This window comes from Exophiala oligosperma, assembly GCF_000835515.1.
Source record: "Exophiala oligosperma strain CBS 72588 unplaced genomic scaffold supercont1.4, whole genome shotgun sequence".
NCBI lineage: Eukaryota > Fungi > Ascomycota > Eurotiomycetes > Chaetothyriales > Herpotrichiellaceae > Exophiala > Exophiala oligosperma.
In genome coordinates, this window is record NW_015622821.1 from 3,165,205 (window position 1) to 3,185,348 (window position 20,144).

Here is a 20,144-nt window from a genome sequence, read left to right on the forward strand (position 1 = left end):
TTCGAATCTACATATCAGAACATGATACACGTACGGTAGTATGCCAGATAAACGGATACTACTCTGTGTTTGGGCAACAATATATATGCATAAATTTAAACCGAGGCTCAACCCGCACAAGGGTGGAATATTATATTTACGGACATACGGATACTCGTACACTGGAACAAAACACTCACTCCTCATCCTTACCCGACCGATCATCGAGATTCTGGGATGACCTACACGCCTCGGTTGAACGAATCTCACTCGTGGCTGGGAGATGTTCTCTTTAAATTCCACCGAGGCAGTTATCTACTGGTAGAGATGTAACGCAAGACGAGAATCTAGGATTAGTAAACTATCGCCTCAAGATGCTTCATCAAGGGGCCGCTTAGAGCCAGTCACGCCGATAGTCTCAAATCTCTATACACAAAGCACCAAGGCAAGTTAAAATAATGTCTACGGGTCATGTCGCATTTGCCCTTTTCCATCCAAACAACGCCCAGAACCAGATGCCTGGGTATCGCTTTTACCAAAAGGGGCCTCAAGTCCTTGTTCCCAATTCCCAAACGCCCTCGCTGGATGCCATATTCACACAACCGCCCCCCTCCCGAGATGATTTCACAGTCCCACAAAAGTATCGTCGAGAACAGCTTTTGCCAGCCGTGTATGGCCAGAATCCGCTATTCGGTTCCCAACTACCGGTCCAACCTTCTCAACTAGCCTCGTTCGCATGTTGTTCAGAGCCTCTTCTGAATGTCCATTCATCGTGGGAACATCGTCATCAACCAGGGTTCCTAGCGCGTTGAGAATCGCGTTCATGACTTTCTCCGCCTCCGGCTTCTTCATTCCTTCGGTGGTTATGTCTTCCTCCAGCAATTCACCATAGGCTTTGAGGTTAGGTACAATCAGTTGTCGCACCACCTCCGCTCCACCGATGGCTTTTAGTCCGAGAATAGCACCGTAGTGACTGCCGAGAGGTTTCGTGGGGTCGAGAAAGGTCTTTAGACACGAACGCGCCAAACGTGGCTTGAGGTTGTGGGAGTGCTTCGAGTACTTGTTGCACAGATGTCCCAGTAAGGACGCCGCCAGGTCACGCAGGTCGTAGTGATCGAGAGAGCCAATACCTGAACCCAATGTTCGTCCGATGAGACATGTCAAGACAGGAGGGACCATCGAAGCGACCTGGAATCATTGTCAGTGCGTTGTCGTGCAAAATGACGCTTTCAGGCTTTGCCATACATATGGTGTCAGATTCAATTTCTCGTTCCGCGTCAACGCCTCGGTCACCAGCATCATCTGGGTGAGCACAAAGAGATCTTTCAGATTGTGCGTCACCTTCTCCGCCACGAATTGAACAAAGTACGGTACCAGCTGGTGTAGACCTGGATCTTCCTTCAGGCTCGCCAGCCCGGCCGTCCTATATTCGGGTTGTGTCTCGTCAAGGACAGACGCGCACACCTTCTCAAAGTATAACTGGAGTTCCTTGGACAGAATATGCTTGACTTGGGGTTTTGTTGTAGTATTGTCAGAGCCGGCCATCGCAGCGAGAGCCGGATTGGCATTCGGTCCTTTAGGTAGGAGTTCGAGGTTTCGGCCCTCGTTGGACGTCGGATTTTGGGGAATGGATGGCTGGACGCCCTCGACGGCGAGCCAGTGTGCTGGATGACGGTGAGCTATCGCCTTGCACATCGAATCTGAGTTTCACCAACCTGTAAATGACACCTCGCGCGGCACTTTCGGTAGAGGCGCGTTTATGAGCTTTTCAAAATCCATTTCCTCATCCTCTACATAAAACAGCGCCTGCGTGGGGCCCAGCGACGCTTCGCCATATTTCAGAGGTCTGGTCGTCTCATAGCCGTACAGGGGCTCAAGGTCCAGTACTCGTAATGCCTGTGCGATATCTTGCGACCAGAGAACTGTCCTTCGAGCGTGTTTCATGAACTTGAGGGCCTCCTGTAGAACTTGGGAAATCCGATATTCGACGTCGCGGCAGAGGGCTTGGTTGACATCCTTATTGAGGTTGATGATACCGACAGACTCGGCGACATCCCTGACGGTGTCTTGACCCCAAAGAGTCATGGCTATATGTGCTGATCAACCTCTTGTGCTGTAATCGGATCACGAACATCAACGGGCGCAGGTTGGAGTTCATGAAGAAGCCCAGGATTGAGGAGAAACTCCGGCGGAGCATGACATGGTACGGTAGATTGAATCGTACCAAACCGCAGAATGGTTTTGGGCATCACTTTTCGCCGAAGTCATGACTTGTTTACAATAGATCCTAGTTCCATTACGACATCCACTACTAGCAAGAACGCATTGGACATTGAAGAGATGTGTTTAGTCATTGAAAAAAAATCTATATATCGAAGGTTTGGCAGACCACAAGATAGGTCAGGGTAGAGGTCAATTGTCCGCAACCCTCCAAACCAGCCGCGCTCCGTGGACCTGTTTATTGCGTAACATTTCCAAAGCCTTTGTCGCCCTCTCCAATGTGGTCTCGCCTTCGACGGTAATGAATTCGTTGGGCTCAACAATACCCTTAGCCAACAATGTTGGCATGATCTCTGACTGAAGTTTTTCTGCCAGGAATTTGTTATCAAGATAGAAATGAGTTCGAACACCAGTAACCTGCACCCCAGACTGCCAGTCTGCGCACTTATCAACCTCCATTTCGTACTCGGGCTTGACCTCTGGAGCAGCGTCTTTCACAATAACTGGTAGTAGGATTGCTACCTTGCAGCCTGGTCGTGCGAGCTTAGCAACAGGCCGGACACTCCCCTGGAGACTCCCGATGCAGTCATAGATGTAGGACAAACTGGTGTTGCCGCCCCGCGATCTCACAAAATCCATTATGTCCTGGACAACACCAACATCTTTGTAATCGAAGCATTTCAAAGCCCCATATCGTTGCAGTTTCTCGTGATGCCCTGCACTTGCAGTCGCAAGCACATTCTTGTAGCCGTACCAATTTAAGATCTGCAATGCGTACTGGCCCACGCTAGATGCCGCGCCCCATACAAGAATCGCTTGATCAGCCTCTTCTGGAACAAAATCGTCTGGCTTTGGCCATGGCAGCTCAAATCCGAAGTCCTTAGTCAAGGTATGCCAGACCGTGACAAAGTTGTTTGGCAGAGTGACTGCTTGTTGCATACTAACGCCGGACGGGAGTTTCCCGAAGAGAAATTCGGGTGCAACGACGAACTCCTGGTGAGCCTTTTCTGCTTGGCTGCGCCATGTGAATCCGAACACTTTATCCCCGACCGCCAAAGTTGAAACCTCCGGTCCAACCTCGACAACAGTCCCAGCCACTCCATCTCCTAGAATGTTGGGGTGTTTAATAAGAAGTCCGCCGTCTGCCTGATGCAGATCAAGGGGTGTTGACGCAGTCCATTCGCTTCTGACCAGTACTTGGTCCTTGATTGGTACCGGAGTGGGCACTTGCAGGACCTGTAGTGGTAACCCGGGACCAACAGTGACAATAGCAAAATGTGTTGTCATATTTGTCGTCATTTGAGCCTTGTAACTCAGGGTGTATCTGACCTACTTATTAAGCACTGCTGAGGGCAATGTGGTGTCGATGGATGCCATTATATATGCACTCAGCAATACATCGAGCATTCGACCGAGGTGGGCCGGTTAGTCAGAATTACAGGTGAAGCATTGCCACACCATAAATTTCGTCCGTGGGAAACCACGTGACCGTTCTTCTCGATCGGCTGGTCAAACAACAGTTTTGTCAGGCCACGAATGACACCACGTTCCCTATACTTAAAGAATTCGCGGGCGACACTCCAGCAGGCTGGTAAGTCTGTAGAGTCTAAACATCATCGAGATGACAGTCCTCCAGGTTGATTTCGACGTCATTCCAGTTGATGTCGAACTCACTGGGATCAATCCGCGTCAACTCCTCCACTCTCCTATCGGGTTCCAGCGGCGGTATGTCGGCGGCCATTTTCATGTGCGTGTTTCCAATCTGGTGCAACTTTCTCAGGACCCAATCTCGTTCAACTCCTGGTTCGAGGACCGTCAGAGACAGACGCAGGGCAAAAATGATATAGAAGGGTCCAAGGAAAGACGAAGTCAACATAAACGAGGTAGTTCGACAGATCTCTCTGGCAAGTTCCCTGTTTTCCATGATGTAGAGGCCAGTTTTATCGGGGGCCTCTGCCGACTCCATCTCCTTCAAGATCAGGTTCAAGATGATCATGATGGTGTAGTACCCAACATGAGTTGAGCCAATGAAAACATTGACATAGGAATATTGCATAGGAAACACCGGATCTGGAGTCTGGAGAATAGTGGTATTCACACCCATCCTTTTCATGGCAGCCCTAAACCGCAGATTAATCGATTTGAGCTTTGATCGGTGATTTCGAGACCTGTCGAGGATAGATTTCCGATACAGTTGGTACTCGTCGGGAGACAAGACTTGCCGCATTTTAGAGCTTCTCATAGCGTCATGGCAGGTTGCTGGAATGAAGATGTTCTCCATGTAGAACTCTTCGGCCAAATCGAAAAGCTCCATACGTTCATCCTGAAGCGTACCACTGCGGCGTAGATCCTCGTGGATTTGCTTCGCCACGTCCACCCACTCCGGGTCACTCAGAAAGCAAGGTTCGTCCCGCTGGAATGCTTCAATGTAAATGGTGTGGCGATACGCCAAAAACACATCACGGTCAAGCCCAGAGAGATGCTTGGACGGCCCACGGATGCGCATCAAAGTCGACGCACCGCCTGCGTGCCGTACCCAAGACTGATTGGAATCCGATGCGAACATCTCGTAGAAGGATAAGAGGATAGTTGCAGACAATGTCTCTGTAGACATACCTCGGGTATCATCCGAAAGAGCGTCGTTGAGCAGTCGGAGAGACTTGCCGTAAAAACGCCGGGATTCCTGCTCGAAGGAAGCCAGCTGATGAATGCGACTCAGATGAATCAGAGAGACTGCTCGCACTGTGTTATCGAGCAGGGTACTGCCGAACATGGTGGGGAGCTGAGCGAGCCAACGTGTATGGCTTTGGATCTGTCGAGGGAATATCTGTACTGATCCTGTAGAAGAGATGGCCGAGGAAAATGTGCCGAGGAGTTGTTCTTGTGCCAGATGGGGTGAGTACAAAGAATCATTGAGAGCCAGTGAAAATGGGAGATCAAAATTGATGCTGCCGCCACATAGTTGCGCTGGCGAGTTAGAAGCTGTAGAAGCTATACTTCCGAGACTGAGCAGATCGGCGTCGGGGCGGTATTGGTTCTCGACTATTGAGATGAGGGGATTGCGCGGAGGAAGCAGGACGTCGGCACGATATGATGAATCGTATTCAGGAGTGCCATATCGAGACACTAATTCCACCGAGTCTTCGGGGGACGAGCCCGAGGACTGACTGTGGCTACTCGTGGCCGGCGAGGAACTATCGGCCTCGCTCTTGGTCTCGTTCAGCTGCTTCTGGCCGAAACGTTTGCGTAATTTGTTGCCCTCGTCGTGGATCCTCAAGTCGGTATCATAGCCAGGACAAGGGCGATTGCCCTTGACGCAGTTCTTGCACTTTGGCCGTGTCAGGTCGCACTTGACGCGACGCTGAACACAAATCCTACATCCTTTGCTTCTCGGAACGCCCACCATGCCTGAGTAGATTGATGCACTAAACCTGCAACATGAGTCATTCGCCAAAGGGCAATCAACAGGCACTCGGCAGAATTGGGCCCTTCTGGTCCTAGACACCAGTTGCGGAAATGATGCGTAAGGGGATTCTAGGTTCAAAGAAGTCCAAATGCGGTGTATTTTGGAATGGAAGTAGGTGAAAGGGTGAGCAAATGCTGGCGCCTGGTGATGGGGAAGAAAATAGAGGGATTGATTTGACAAGGCGTGGAAAGCGCTAGTTACATAAGTCCGGAGTTTCTTTAATTGAGACGTCAAGACCCAAACACTTTTTAATTATCAAGGCACATCTCCGTACGACCATCTCGTGGCGGATACGAAGCGGCCTATTGAACCCAGATCTGTAGGGCTGGTGGGCTGTGCCCGCGCCTAGAGGGGCTAAGTGATTTCACTAAATAGAGATCCTGGTGAGCCTTGTGAGCCCAAACTCAACCACAATCGGCTCATCCCGCCTGTAAAATCGTAGATTTTGGGCAGGTAGTACGTAGGCGGAGTACGGAGTATTTAATCGGCTATCAGAACAGCATCAGGAATTTCGCCGTGGCAAGGCGTTTACAGGGCAACTACTCTGTACCGGGGGGGTCTCTGTAGGCAGTCCTTAATACGAGTACGAGGTACCCATATAATCTCACAAAGATCAATACCTGAACTACGCGATATCGAGGTCATGATCATACTTTTGCAGTCTTCGATAAGCAGTACCTAGGTCCTTAGCCAGCTCAGGCAGGAATCTCGTTCACGGGTCACCTTTTTTTCCTGATGGCCAGAACACCTTGCACCTCCATGCCACTGATTCACTGGGAGAGCCTGCAGTTTGTTGAAACCCTTTCACCAACACCAGCTTTTCAATCATCAAGTCCCTATCGTCAAATGTCAAAGGCATCAAGCCAAGACGTGTCGTAGGCATTTAAACCGAACTGCATCGTCCTAGCCCACGGGTTGCATGAAAGAAGAGACAATTGCCATAAATACTGGTTGGATTCCTAGCCCTCGAGCTCGTTCATAGGGACGTCCTCGTCATCAGGTCCTACAATAGCCTCTGCGACTTTCCAAACCTGAATCAGGTTGTCATCGGCGGCACTGCAAACCACCCATGGGCTGTTTTTATTCCACGAGAAGTCGCTGATTCGGTTGGTATGTCCTCCGTGCATGAACAACAACTCCGGTGGCCCATCCTCACTGTCTTCGGGGGTTTGTTCCTCGCCGACTCTGGCCAGATCCCAGAACATGATCCTTCGATCATAGCTGCTAGATGCAATCACTGACTCTTCAAATGGATGCCACTCTAATGTCGTGACACTATCATTATGACCTTCGAGGACATGTAGCTTGTGATTGATATTCCGGAGATCCCAAATTGCGATTGATTTGTCGGCACTGCCTGTAGCAACGAGCTGATCAACAGCCAAGTTGAAAGCGATGGCATTGATGGCATCCCTATGTGCATTGTCGCATTTCAAGGCGGACCTGGTAGTGTCAGATTGTCTCAAGTCGAGGATCTGCATCGTCATATCGTCCGACACAGTGCCGACCATGTTGCCAAGGTTGGGATGGTACTGCACATCATTGACAATACTGTTGTGGTGTGTGTATTTGCTCGACTCTTTCAACACATTGTTGGCTCTTGATGCTTGTGTGATGTCCCATAATCTGACCGTGGAGTCTTCGCTAGCGGTAGCAAGCTGGCCAGCCTGACGGGGATCCCAGCTGAGGCCGTATCCTTCCCGCTCATGCCCATGAAGCTCGATAGCCGGTGTTGGGGTCCCTGAAGGACGACCTGATAGCTTGCTCTTGTCCCACACCATTACTCGTCCATCCGTGCACATGGTGGCGATGAGGTTTGGATTCTGAGGCTGGTATCGAGCTTTGTTGACCTCGCCCGGGTGGTCAATCTTCTGGATGATGTTGAACTTGACTTCTAACTGGTTCTTGCCGGCAGGTCCTCCACCATAGCCTCCGATCTCTCCAGTCTCTTCATTGTAGTCTTTCACATCCGGTTTCTTGGGCTTGGGTAATTGGACTTGCGCTATTTCTAGGTAATTGGGCTGGCCTGGGGCGGTATGTGTACCAATAAGGAGACGGTGCCTGAGGTAGTTGGTGCCAGGAACGCTGGATATGTCAGTTCAATCCCAAGGTGTGTTGCAGACTTCCTCACTCGTGGACATCGGGCATCCATTGCGTGGTCAGTGTGGGCCAATCCAGGGCCGTACTGAGAATCATATCGTAAAGAAAGGGCGCATTCTTCTTCCACGTCTTGTATTCTTCGTTGATGATCTTCTGTTCGGTCTCCGCATCCTCATTGTTGAGCTCTTCGCTCACTAAGGCTACATTAGCATGCGCAGATGGCGGTATCATCTTGAACCCACTGTTTTCCTCGTCGTCTGCCATAGTGTAAGAGAAAGTGTTGGCGGATAGGAGATCGGTAACAACGACTCAAGGAGATGAAGAACGAATTAGGCGTACATAGATTTCCCTGGGGGTTGGAAATCTCTCAGCGCAAGGACTTTTTGAAGTACTATCATCACGCAGAGTAAACGCGCTCCCACTTTCTAACGCGTAATAAAAGAGGTTTAGCTCAAGCTGGAGTAAAGTGCCAAATGCCATCTTGGGCAAGTCCGCCGAGGCTCTTGGCATCATAACTCCAGCCAGGCTTGTCTTTGTCACCAGATCGCAAACTCGCCATCATCGAAACCACGAATCAAGATATCAACCTTTTTCATACTGCGGCGTCAGTGGCCTTTATCTCATACGCCTTCAACCGCATGTGTCGTTGAGGAACTTTGCCCTAAGCCTTTTCTTCGCTCCCGAATATAAACATCTTTCTTTTGGCATTCACCCACCGTCACAATGGGCGTCCCCAAATTCTTCAGATGGCTCAGTGAGCGTTATCCTGCGATTTCGCAATTGATCGCTGAGAACCGCATTCCCGAATTCGATTGTCTTTATTTGGATATGAATGGTATCATCCACAATTGCACTCACAAAGACTCCGACTCGCCATCTTTTCGGATGACCGAGGACAAAATGTTCATTGCTATCTTCAATTACATTGAGCACCTCTTTGGCAAGATCAAGCCCAAAAAACTGTTCTTCATGGCAATTGATGGGGTAGCACCCAGAGCCAAAATGAATCAGCAGCGTGCTCGTCGATTCCGTACCGCCCTCGACAACGAAAAGGCCCGAGACAAAGCTATCAAAGAAGGCTTGGAAATGCCAAAGGAGGATCCGTTCGACAGCAACTGTATCACACCCGGGACAGACTTCATGGCCAAACTTACAAAGCAATTGAAGTATTTCATCAACAAGAAAGTATCCGAAGATGTCGATTGGCAAGGTGTTGAGGTTGTCCTCTCTGGCCATGAGGTTCCTGGTGAAGGCGAACACAAGATCATGGAGTACATCCGACAGGCCAAAGCACAGCCAGGCTACGACCCGAATGTCCGTCATTGTCTGTATGGACTAGATGCTGATCTGATCATGTTGGGTCTACTCAGCCATGATCCCCATTTCTGCCTGCTTCGAGAAGAAGTTACTTTTGGGAGGCAATCCTCGAAGAAATCCAAAGAATTGGAACATCAGAACTTCTACCTCATGCATCTGTGCATTGTGAGAGAATACCTCGAGCTCGAATTTCAAGAGCTAGAACTAGACGGTGCTCTCGATTTTCCCTTTGATATGGAACGAATCATTGACGACTTCATCCTGATGGCCTTTTTTGTTGGAAACGACTTCTTACCTAATCTCCCAAACCTTCACATCAATGAAGGAGCTTTGGCTCTAATGTTTCAGAAATATAAGCAGATTTTACCGGGGCTGGGTGGCTACATCAACGAGCATGGAGTAATCAATTTGCAGAGATTATCAGTTCTGCTCAATGAACTGTCCGAAGTTGAGCACCGATTCTTCGAGGCAGAGTATTCCGATACAAAATGGATCGGTGCTAAGCGGAAAGACGCTGCGCTAGAAGAACCCCTCAAACCATCACGCGGACCTGTCAGGGTTTCGCCTGAGCAGAAACAGCTCTTTAAGGACATCAAGAAGTGGTTCATCTCTCCTGGTAATAAGGATCTGGCCACGAGACAGCCGCTGAACCTGCCCTTCACACTCCCCGCACGGGATCGCAGATTTGTACAGCAATTGGCAGTCGATCTGAACCTCCCATGGTCTACCAAAGAAGACGAGGAAGGAAATCGATTTATACAACTAGAATTCCCACCATCGCAGGACGAAGAGTTAGAGGAAGAAGAGTCGCTGTTGGCCATCACCAGAATTTTGAAGCGATATGAGAATGCCAAAGTCGAAGAGGCCACAGATGAACAAGCCCAGCAAGACTTGAAGAAGAAATATGATGAGAAGTTCTATGAATGGAAGAACAAATATTACAAAGAGAAATTTGAATGGGGCCTTGAGGACGAGAAGAGTCTGCGCCAACTTACAGAAAATTATGTCCAGGGTCTCCAGTGGGTGCTGTATTACTATTATCGCGGTGTCGCGTCGTGGCCATGGTTTTATCAGTATCATTACGCTCCAATGATATCTGATGTCAAGAATGGCCTTGGTGCGGACATGAATTTTCAGCTTGGTCAACCCTTCCGTCCCTTTCAGCAACTGATGGGCGTCTTACCTGACCGAAGCAAGAAGATTGTCCCTGAAGTCTACCATGACTTGATGACATCAAAAGATTCGCCGATTATCGATTTCTACCCCCGAGATTTTCAACTGGATATGAACGGCAAGAAAATGGAGTGGGAAGCCGTGGTGAAGATCCCTTTCATTGATGAAAAGAGACTTCTCAGCGCTATGGCCACAAAAGACCACCTTCTTTCCGAAGATGAACGCCTTCGAAACGATTTTGGAGTCAGCCTCAAGTTTGTCTACTCACCCGAGGTGGACTACACCTATCCATCTTCATTAACCGGTATTTTTCCGGACCTGCCTCATTGCCACTGCATACAAAATGAATTCGAGCTTCCAACTATGGAGGGTCTAGAACCTTATGTTGGCCTCGTCGACGGAGTGAAACTAGGTGCCGCTGCTCTAGCCGGCTTTCCTAGCTTGAAGACTTTGCCATTCACTGGGTCGCTGGGGTTCCATGGCGTGAATGTTTTCCAACAGGACAGTCGTAACGAAAGTATGGTAATAACATTATCAGACACTGAAGCACGAAGCAACTCCGAGTACGCAAAGAAGCTACTGAATCAGCGCGTACATGTTGGATACCCATTTTTACAGGAAGCCAAGATCGTCAAAGTCTCCGACGAGCTGTTTGATTACACGATGGCTGAGGGAGGTAACCAGCAGGTGCAGGCTATTGAGCACACTGGAAGTGAAATCGATCAGTTCCACAAGAAAGCAGAGCGCATTGAGAAATGGTACAGTAAGAGACTCGGCATGCTAGCGGGCGATGTCGAGACACTTGTCCATGTCGAGATGCTCAAAGGCCTGAAAAAACTCGACGATGGTTCCACCGTCAAGGAATTTGCCGAACTTCCTGGAATGGAGACCATCCATGCCACGCAACTTGTTGTTGAGAGTGTCATCAGCGAGGATGTGCGATTCATTGAGAAATCGGCACTGCCGATCGAAGAAGAATTTCCAGATGGAACCAATGCTTTCTTCCTGGGAGATTATGCATATGGAAGGCCGCTCAGTGTGGTCGGGCATGAAAATGGCAAAGCAAGATGTCTGATTGCACTTTCTAGTGGCCGACAACATGAATTCGGACGTGACATAGCTCATCAAGCAGAGAGATTGTCACCTTACACGCCATCGTTTCAAGTTGCACGGAGTCTCAACTTGAACGCACTGGCTTTAGCCAAGATCACTTCCTCATACTCCGTAATGGTTGATGATCAGCGAGTCAACCTTGGATTGAACCTCAAGTTCGAGGCCAAGAAGCTCAAGGTGTTGGGCTACTCACGCAAGAGCCAGAGTGGTTGGGAATTCAGCCAGAGAGCTGTTGAGTTGATCCAACAGTACATGATCAAGTTCCCACAATTTATCGCTGGCATCAACAACAATCCACAAGGCGATATGCTACCGCCCACTGCGTACTTCCCAGGCGATGAAAAGGAGGCAAAGGCAAAGGTCAAAGAAATTCAGGCTTGGCTCAAGGAAATCGAGTCAAAGAGTTTTGAAAAAGTCCCTCTGGAAGCGGAACAGCTGGATTCGGAGATTGTCAAGCGAATTGAAGCCGCTGCTGATGAAATGGTTCGCACTGAACCACCTTCTCAGAACAAAGTCATTGGAGGAGTTCCTCGGCATGGTCTTCTGAAGCCCTCTGATGCACAATGGCGTTTGGGCAGCCAGAGTTACTCTCTAGGAGACAGAGTTATCTATGTGGCTGACTCCGGAAAAGTCCCAATCGCATCTCAAGGCACCGTTGTGGGCCTCACTCAGACCACAAGAGAGACTTGGCTCGACGTTGTGTTCGATGTGTCCTTCATGAGCGGCACATCCTTGGGAGATCGTTGTTCACCATTCCGTGGTTCCACGGTGCCTACCTGGTCAGTTCTGAACCTTAGCAACCGTCAAGTTTTGGCATCGTCAAAGGCAAGTGCCAATCGACAAACGAGTGTAACCCAATCACCACTCACAGTCACGGGCTATGGACAACCAGGCATCAACGGGCAAGGGCAATTGCGTCCAGCTCAAACACCGCCAGCATTACGCGGGACGTGGCGTGGAGCTGTAGGTGGACAAGTCAACGGTCGTGGTAAACTGAACGGAACACACATGCCAATTCGAAGTCTGTCTGGATCCCCTGCCAATGGCAACCGTGGAGCAACAATAAATGGTGCCCGAGGAGGTCGGGGTGGCTACACAACCAGGGGTGGCTACAATCAAGTCGATCGGGGTGATCCTCAAGCCGGTGTGATCCAGAATAACCCGGCGTTCAGACCCAAATCTCACAACAATGTTCCACCGCCGTCTAATCTGAATCATTCCAATACGCCCCGCGGCCGGGGCAGAGGTGGTCGTGGAGGTACAGCACGCGGAGGAAGAGGACCTTCTTCTTGAGCCGAGTCCTTGACAACCAATGGTAGTTGTTGAGTTCCCATGATTGTTCATTATTTGTGAGTGGCGTGAATGTGGATGACGTGGCAGCTCAACGATGGGATTAGATAGCTATCTGGATTCTCAGGCGTCTTGAGTAGGCATACGGCCATGAATGAACTGCTTCCAGACTACCCGAGCTTCCTTACCATGGAATGGAGGAAGGGGACGTAGGAGCGACCTGCATGTTAGCAAATAAAGCCCACCAGAGACTCAACATTAGTTTGTACTAGATAGAATCTCCATCAATTCGCATCAACGTACTCCACAGGAAGTGCCCAGGGGTGTGAGCACAAGAGCTGCCACTTGTTCGCTTTCTAGGGGTAAGACAGGTGGAAGGGTATATCGCTGTAGGAGCTAGCAAGGAATACCTTGGGAGGCCAATCATAAGAACAAGGTGCATACCTGACTTCTCTTCCATTCGCAGAATGAGACTGACGATTTGCACTGCACATGCTTTGCTACCCAATACAGCAGACGAGTAATAAATCACTCTGATCGTCGACATCACACAGCCTTGGAGCGGAGGGAGAATCTACATTAGGCTAGGTCTCTAGTGGCTTGGCATCCGACGCACGTCATTGAAACTCACGCGGGGCTAAACCCTGATTAATCTAGCTCAAGGACTGGCGTCTAACACCACCTTCTCGCGTACCAAAAACCTCCTCCCACTTCACTCTTCCCGTCACCTGTCAACACCACCACCGATCCTTGCCGTTCTGCCCTTCCCGTCTTTGCTGCATCAACCCCTCTTCCTAACAAGCTAATCTGTTCCATGATTCGACCGCCTTCGCAATGGTTGTGTTCCTGTGTTCCTGGCTCCTCCACGCCCTCGTTCAACACCACGTCAGATTCGTCTGCTACCAGCCCACTAAGCCCCCACGCTACCAGAATGCGACACGTTTTGCGTTGCGCTGCATTCGTCTGGCCTGCCCTACCTCCATCAAAACAAAATACCTCGGGGTTCCTAGGCGCGTGAACATGATACGAGGTGCGCAATAAGGATGCATCCATCTGACTCAACACCATGCTCGAACCCACGCTCAAAGTGCAAGCGAGAGCAGCTCAAAATGACATCAAGCTGCTTCTGCATGTAGCTTTCGAACCAACAGCCAGCTATACGAGGAGACAGAATCCGGAACCCCGCGCGTTCAACATGCCAGCAACATGTTGCTGAAGACAAGAAATCTGCTCCCCACGCCTTAAGCCTGTGTGACACCCGAGTTTCTACCCGTATGTGCCCTCGAAGACTCAAACAAAGGGCAACAGGAGCCCCAATTCTGATTTCTAGTTTTCTCACCTCATATCTCTGCTTCCCTTATCTCGCGAGCTAAAATTTCCGTTACCCATTTTACAAGCTGCCAATCGCAGTATTCTCGGACTGTGGCCCGCTCCACATCAAGGTCATCATAACTTTGGCTGAGCAGGGGTCGCACTCTTCCACCTGACCAGCGTTTTCGCAGACTCCGTGGATTGTCGCGCCGAATCCTACCTTGACATTGTTGAGCATCATCTTTATCAGTTTCATCATAGTCACAGTCATGAAGCCAGACGCCTTAACATTCTATCGACCGCCGGCACATGCGCAATAGCATTCTTTATCCGTGCAGTATCTTAGGCGCGAGGCTGAGACTCCAGTCCAGAAAAGCACGGCAATAATAGCAATCTTTTGCTCCGCAGATCAGGGCTTCTATAGAGTACAAACCTTTTCCCTCCGCTAGGTTTTCGGAGTATTGGGCACCTGGATTAGCTTCCCTTCTTTACAAAGACACGGCACCGACAGCCCGAGGGGAAACAATGGCTGATTCGATGAATCTTATTACGGCCCAGATCTCTTTTCTGGTACGTTCGAGAACGTTAATGTCTCAGGTTTCTGAATTCCTCGATCTGATCTGAAAGGATCCCAGGTTCAGGTTAGCTGTTCGCGACTTGAGCTGACGTAGAGTTGCGTAATAGGACCCCCAACTGGCACTTGTCCACATCCCTATTGAATTGTACTCTTTCTGCTTGCAGCCGATACTTCGGCTCCTCTTTGGGGAGGATCATGATGAAGATGCTGCCAGAATATCGTGGACGAATCGACACGATTTTTTGAATGTGTCCCTGACACCAGTGGAGTGCTCGATTATATGTTCACGGTATTTAGCCGATACGTACGTGGCGCCCGTTGCACAGGCACTGAATCAACTGTATGGATCTAATGACAAAGGTAAGGAATCAAAGACAGACATTCAAATTAGTTCTGAGGACTATGTGGCGATTCAAGTCGATGGCCAAGGCCTTGATGCAGGTCAACGGGTACTGGAGCTGACGTCCCCTTTGGCTATGGCTGGCATGTGAGTGACATACCTTCGACCTATGAAGGAGCGAACTGACTCCTGAGTAGAAGCATTTTCTTCATCACGACATATTTCTCTGATTACATACTGGTACCTTTGCGATCTCGGAACACTGTAACAAAAGCTTTACAACAACGAGGATTTGTGTTCTCGCAGAGTGTTGACGCGTTTGTCTCGCAACTTTCTCCCTCGTTACCAGCGGTTCCCCATGGTGGTCGGCCGATTTATTCTCCGTCATTTTACGAAAACTCTGCACCAACAACACCACCTGCGAAAGACATCCCGGAATTGCAAATACGCACGTTTACAAAACTCAAGAAAAACAACATCAGCCCGCTTGTCGACAGCGACGTTCATCTTGTCAGCTGCGCTGGCAGCCGCGAGTTTGACGCTGAACGGGATGCTCAGCTTCGAGATGACCTTTTGCAGGTCCTGATTGCCACTATGCCTTTGGCTGATGGAACTTGCAAAACCAAACCCCTGAGCAATGGCGCCAGTAGCCTTGCCTCCCGGGTGGCTCTGGCATCGGGCCTCAACTTTGGGGCGAGGTTCCTTTCGCTGACCATCACAGCCGGGGAACCTATTTCGGTATTGATGGAGCATCGGCTTCTGGGTCGCTTGGGACAGTCACTCCTGGGGGCAAAGTCTGAGGATGATGCACTGATACCCATCACCCTTGATCTCCGCGACCTACCGCTTGACGCTACCGGTATTGTGTGTGGCGTGGCTGGACGCCTGGCGCAAGGAAGTACAGATGAAGACGAGCAGCTTGATTTCAGTCCAGGATCCGGGTCAGGTCCGGATACGAACGTGCCGGTGGAGATTTCCTTTCTGAGCACAGTCAGGGCAGGGACCGTGATTGTGAGGGCTAGTCATCTAGAGAAAGCTGTCGATGCATTGAAATATGGCATGGAAAAGGTCGCCGAGGCCCCAGCATGATTTGTAGTATGAGATTCAGCATCACAAACGAAGGCACATGGACATTGCATTTTGGTCAGTCAGTGTTGGGCTTTGCATTGGGTACGAGAGGTGGGAAAAACTGCATGGAATGGCAAAAGGTGATGTCGCATTATGACGGGAATCTTGCAGGACATGTCGTATTCATAGTGCATTGTCGCGGTCCAAGTTTTGAGTCGACAAACTTGTGGTGTTGGTGAAAATTTCTACCATTCACAATTATGAGGCACGAATATGACCATGTGAAGATTTAGATTGCTTTGTGCTCAACCGGTGCTATAGATCTTGACGACACCGTCAGCGCTTCCTCCAGCCCACAAACCCTGCCTACCCTGAGCTTGACTGCCTTCTCTCCACTTGACCACGCTGACGACTTTCCCCGAAGGACTGACGTTGACATCTCCTACACTCTTTCCAGAGAGCACGTCCCATCCTCGTACGTTGCCATCGTCTTCGCTCCCACTCAGCACGAGGCTCTCATTGATTGCCAGACAGCTCTTGAGTCGTAGGCTAGTATTCTTGTAGCTTTTGGCGTTGTCTTCTTCAGACGGGAACGCTCTCAGACAGGTCCCATCCCCGCGATCCATCAGCCTTATCCTCCCGTCGAGACACCCGACCAGGATCGTCTTCGCATCCCTCGACACGTCCAAACTCGTCACGGATCCGGGAAACACGTCGACCGTCACCCTGCCCATTCGGACGTCGTAGCTCCTCACCCTCCCGTCCACGCTGGCGGCGACGATCTCGTAACCATTCCCGGTCACGACGATGCTGGAAATGCCGTCCTTGGCCTCGTCGAGGACCATCAGCGGTTTGGTGTCCCGGCTCTTGACGTCCCACAGCCTCACCGAGGTGTCGTCGCTCCCGCTCGCGATCACGGTGTCGCCATCCCCCGTGAATGCGACGCAGTTGATCCGACTGCTGTGCCCTTGGTTGGTGTTGCTCCCGAACCGTCGGCTCGTCCCCTCGGAGCCGCCGCTCGCCACGTCCCAGAGGAACACGCTGCGGTCCCCACCGACGCTGGCAAAGGTCTGGTTGTCCCGAGACACCGCGATGTCCAGGATGGGATACCCGTGCGCGACGTATTTTTGAATAGGCCCAGGTGACTGCTTCTTTTTGTCGGGGTCGGTGGCGGGCTCGGTACGCGAGAGGTGGATCTGCCGATCGGAGGACCCGGTCAGGACGTACGTGCCGGCCTGGGAGGAGAAGGTGATGGCGTTGATCGCCCCCGTGTGCGAGGTCAAGGTGTTGACGAGAGAGGACGGGACTTTTGCCGTCGTCTTTTTGTCGCTCATGACGGCAGCGGCGGTGGGTGCGAAAAGGAAGGATTGGGACTGTCTACCGACGACGCAACTGACAGGGTTGGAGATAGCTCCATGTCACCGCGCTGCTCGCTCTACAAATTTACACCGAGAACGACAAAAAGAAGACTCATAATGCAAGCAGACGTGAAAGGTGTTTTTCAAGAAATGTTTCGTTGATTATCACACAAGTCCGAGTGACGCAGTCCAAGACTCCGATGTTTTACCGATTCTGACGCTCGATTCCATCTTCATGGTCCTCGTGCAATTGATTCCTTGATCAACGACTTGTCCCTAATCGATATCACTCCTTCCAACAATGTCAGCCTCCGTCTCAAGCTGCCGCTCACCTGTTGATCTAGAAGAGAGACAGCCTCAAATGACGGATTCTACGAGTGCGATTGCCTGCTGGAAGCCGTCAATTCAACATCGCCAAATCTCTCTCCGCCTAATCCATCAAGTATATTGAAGATGGCTAGAGATTTCTATCGATCCTCGTGTTGCAAAACCTCACCTGACTGATTAGCGCTCTCCTTTAGTGCTTTCGATTGGGTGCGTGCGCAATGCTTAACCCGAACCTGACACTCCACGACCTCCTTGGGGTATCGATCAGGTCACGAGAAAGGATTCCACCATATTGTTGCTAGGTAAATAGAAGACTTGCATACTATCATGATTCTAATCATGATTGCTTGATTGATAGGGCAAGAGACGAAGAAAATGAGATAGGTATTTTCGATGTTGAGAGAATTTCATTTCAATTTTCTCTACCATAAGAATTCTTCCCCTTTCAATTCCTAAAGTCCTGCGACACACTTGGCCTTTTCGTTCAAGACCAACATTGCACAACAAAAGGTACCATACCTGCCGATCACATTCGACCCTGGTGAAAGTCCGGCTGAGGATATTGCTCTAGAGGCAAGCCGAGGTGTTGGTCCAGGATGATATCTTGGGCCTCCTGCTTGATGCATCCGGCTGCGTGGTGACCAGCGACAGAATGCCTCTTTTTGGGGCTGCTCGGTCTTTTCCTCTGAAGAGCTCCAGAGTTGACGACCTTGATATCAATGCTGTACCGTTTGCGAATCGCCGTGAATTTGGGAGGGATGCTGGACAGGCTCATGCCAAGTTGCTTTGCAACCTTTTCGGCGTCAACCTAGTGAACCACGTCAGGGCGTTACTTCAACGGCATCAGTAAGTCTCGTTACTTGGATTGGGCCAACCGAGCTCTGGATAGCGGCGACAAGGACCGCAATGTCGGATTCTTTGACCTGAATGCTTGCCATGACTACTATGGGATGAAGAAAGTGTCGAGTACAAGGAATTTTTGATCAAGAGCGAAGTCTATGGAATGGCAAAGTACGATGAAAGTTTCTACAAGAATGACAAGTTTGAGCAGAACCACTCGAGTCCTTTTATACCTCGACACGGCTCATGCGACGGGCTGAATGTGTGAAGGTCACAGAGACAATCTCAGGACAGAGTGTGAATCAGATCAGCAGACCGGGACTAGGGCCCGCTGAGGTCATGGTTGTCATCCACGGAGTACCACTCGTTACGATATGCAGTACTTGGACCGGTGAAACACTTCGGATGGACTCGATTGGTTCTCGACGCTTGCTTTCGCGAACAAAGCACTGCGAAAAGGCCGTTATCCGGCACTAGCACTTCGCAAAGGTCGTCTCATACGCGTATTTGCCCTGGGATCGACGCTTGTTGCTCCGTTAACGCACCATCGGAGTGTTAATCATGCTATCCTGCTACCTTCGGCCTACAAATACCTCTTCTCGCGGCCCTTGGATGATTTACTAATTGAGAGCTCAGCTATCTCGCTCCAGACTACTTTTCAAAAGCGTCCCATTCCTTGTCCGTCTGTGGATTCGAGCACCATGCCCAAGCCGTGGACTGCCCTAGACGAGAAAAAGCTCCTCATGTGCATCATTGACCAGCAAGCCACTTTCAAGTGGAAGCAGATAGCCCAAATAATGGGTCCACCGTTCTCTGTGGAAGCGTGTCGGTGCGACCCCCCCTCCCCTCTCTATCTCTTTCTCGTCTTCATTTTCTCTCTACCTTCAATTAAAGATTCTCGTTTCCTTTTCTTTCTCACGAATCTGCTCAACCATTGCTCTTGTTCCCCAATATCTCGCACGTTATTTCAGACTTTGTTACTGCTTTGCTACTTGTGCACATTTTGCAAAATCACATCATGCCTTACCACTGGACTGCGGAGAGGGAACGCCGCATGCTTCTTCTTGCCATTGCTTCTGCCAAGTTGAAGCCGTCGGCCGGTACATGGACAAAGGTTGCTCAACTTTTGGGGGAAGGCTTGACTGCCTCCGCCGTAAGGTCCGGGGACTCCGAGAACAGCACCTGGGCAGGCCATCAGAGAAAAATTTGCTGACTTCATGCCCTTAGTCAAAAATACTACAAACTCCGAAACGAGTTTGGCAAGCAGCTTGACGGTCAACCGTCGTCGTCGTCGTCGATGCCTTCTACTCCGACCAAGCGAAAGGCAAGAGACAACGATGACAACGATGACTACGACGATGGAGAAGGAACAGAAGACAAGAAACCAAGAACACCATCGTCGAAGCGTGCGAAGAAGCCGAAATGGGAGCCTTTGGATGCTATTCTCGTTTCGGATTCTAGCGACGATGGCTCCGCCTCGGTCAAGGAGGAAGACATGACTGCGAACATGATGAACACGACTACTCGGACAAACATGTTTGAGCAACAATACATGAACGGGCAACTTTTCATGCCAGTGCACATGCCCGTGGCAACAAAGGAGAACTCTCAGAGGGTTTACTAAATGGCAATGGCTTTGTTTTGGAGGTGAGAGACTGAGAGGAG

The 20,144-nt window shown here is 50.2% G+C and overlaps 8 protein-coding genes across 9 annotated transcripts; 3 read left to right on the plus strand and 5 right to left on the minus strand.

Annotated features, from left to right (window-relative positions):
* Positions 1–312: 312 nt before the first annotated feature.
* Positions 313–2,088, minus strand: PV06_05229 (uncharacterized protein). The gene is made up of 3 exons (XM_016406211.1): positions 1,695–2,088; positions 1,225–1,643; positions 313–1,167 (listed from the first exon to the last, which is right to left on the minus strand). Exons 1-3 carry the CDS (start codon positions 2,062–2,064, stop codon positions 604–606), a joined length of 1,353 nt encoding a protein of 450 aa, XP_016264417.1. The 5' UTR covers positions 2,065–2,088; the 3' UTR covers positions 313–603.
* Positions 2,089–2,391: 303 nt separating this feature from the next.
* On the minus strand, positions 2,392–3,486 carry PV06_05230 (uncharacterized protein; the record flags this gene model as incomplete). Its single annotated transcript, XM_016406212.1, has 1 exon — positions 2,392–3,486. The coding sequence occupies one exon, from the start codon at positions 3,484–3,486 to the stop codon at positions 2,392–2,394; it is 1,095 nt and encodes a 364-aa protein (XP_016264418.1).
* Positions 3,487–3,805: 319 nt separating this feature from the next.
* Positions 3,806–5,605, minus strand: PV06_05231 (uncharacterized protein; the record flags this gene model as incomplete). The annotated part of the gene is made up of 1 exon (XM_016406213.1): positions 3,806–5,605. One exon carries the CDS (start codon positions 5,603–5,605, stop codon positions 3,806–3,808), a length of 1,800 nt encoding a protein of 599 aa, XP_016264419.1.
* A 614-nt stretch (positions 5,606–6,219) lies between these two features.
* On the minus strand, positions 6,220–8,154 carry PV06_05232 (uncharacterized protein). The gene is made up of 3 exons (XM_016406214.1): positions 8,008–8,154; positions 7,797–7,959; positions 6,220–7,750 (listed from the first exon to the last, which is right to left on the minus strand). Exons 1-3 carry the CDS (start codon positions 8,027–8,029, stop codon positions 6,625–6,627), a joined length of 1,311 nt encoding a protein of 436 aa, XP_016264420.1. The 5' UTR covers positions 8,030–8,154; the 3' UTR covers positions 6,220–6,624.
* A 166-nt stretch (positions 8,155–8,320) lies between these two features.
* PV06_05233 (uncharacterized protein) lies at positions 8,321–12,958 on the plus strand. The gene has a single exon (XM_016406215.1). It carries the CDS (start codon positions 8,489–8,491, stop codon positions 12,659–12,661), a length of 4,173 nt encoding a protein of 1,390 aa, XP_016264421.1. The 5' UTR covers positions 8,321–8,488; the 3' UTR covers positions 12,662–12,958.
* Positions 12,959–14,128: 1,170 nt separating this feature from the next.
* On the plus strand, positions 14,129–16,268 carry PV06_05234. Of its 2 annotated transcripts, XM_016406217.1 has the most exons (4): positions 14,129–14,539; positions 14,654–14,850; positions 14,912–15,033; positions 15,084–16,268. In XM_016406217.1, the coding sequence occupies exons 2-4, from the start codon at positions 14,827–14,829 to the stop codon at positions 15,973–15,975; spliced, it is 1,038 nt and encodes a 345-aa protein (XP_016264423.1). In that variant the 5' UTR covers positions 14,129–14,539; positions 14,654–14,826; the 3' UTR covers positions 15,976–16,268. The 2 variants fall into 2 exon arrangements, with proteins under 2 accessions (XP_016264423.1, XP_016264422.1); XM_016406216.1 differs by having other exon boundaries at positions 14,654–15,033.
* PV06_05235 (uncharacterized protein) lies at positions 16,232–17,440 on the minus strand. The gene has a single exon (XM_016406218.1). The coding sequence runs from the start codon at positions 17,286–17,288 to the stop codon at positions 16,260–16,262; it is 1,029 nt and encodes a 342-aa protein (XP_016264424.1). The 5' UTR covers positions 17,289–17,440; the 3' UTR covers positions 16,232–16,259.
* A 2,057-nt stretch (positions 17,441–19,497) lies between these two features.
* On the plus strand, positions 19,498–20,144 carry PV06_05236 (uncharacterized protein; the record flags this gene model as incomplete). The annotated part of the gene is made up of 2 exons (XM_016406219.1): positions 19,498–19,637; positions 19,707–20,144. 2 exons carry the CDS (start codon positions 19,498–19,500, stop codon positions 20,101–20,103), a joined length of 537 nt encoding a protein of 178 aa, XP_016264425.1. The 3' UTR covers positions 20,104–20,144.

Excerpts from the sequence above, each read along its gene's own strand:
- PV06_05229 (XM_016406211.1), bottom strand. The coding sequence starts at position 2,064 with ATGACTCTTTGGGGTCAAGACACCGTCAGGGATGTCGCCGAGTCTGTC. Across the intron at positions 1,644-1,694 it reads GCGCGAGGTGTCATTTACAG|CACACTGGCTCGCCGTCGAG; the intron begins GTTGGTGAAACT and ends ACCGTCATCCAG. Across the intron at positions 1,168-1,224 it reads AATTGAATCTGACACCATAT|GTCGCTTCGATGGTCCCTCC; the intron begins GTATGGCAAAGC and ends CAATGATTCCAG.
- PV06_05232 (XM_016406214.1), bottom strand. The coding sequence starts at position 8,029 with ATGGCAGACGACGAGGAAAACA. Across the intron at positions 7,960-8,007 it reads GGCAGACGACGAGGAAAACA|TGAGCGAAGAGCTCAACAAT; the intron begins GTGGGTTCAAGA and ends ATGTAGCCTTAG. Across the intron at positions 7,751-7,796 it reads TGGATGCCCGATGTCCACGA|CGTTCCTGGCACCAACTACC; the intron begins GTGAGGAAGTCT and ends TGACATATCCAG.
- PV06_05233 (XM_016406215.1), top strand. The coding sequence starts at position 8,489 with ATGGGCGTCCCCAAATTCTTCAGATGGCTCAGTGAGCGTTATCCTGCG.
- PV06_05234 (XM_016406216.1), top strand. The coding sequence starts at position 14,495 with ATGGCTGATTCGATGAATCTTATTACGGCCCAGATCTCTTTTCTG. Across the intron at positions 14,540-14,653 it reads CGGCCCAGATCTCTTTTCTG|GACCCCCAACTGGCACTTGT; the intron begins GTACGTTCGAGA and ends GTTGCGTAATAG. Across the intron at positions 15,034-15,083 it reads CCTTTGGCTATGGCTGGCAT|AAGCATTTTCTTCATCACGA; the intron begins GTGAGTGACATA and ends ACTCCTGAGTAG.
- PV06_05235 (XM_016406218.1), bottom strand. The coding sequence starts at position 17,288 with ATGAGCGACAAAAAGACGACGGCAAAAGTCCCGTCCTCTCTCGTCAAC.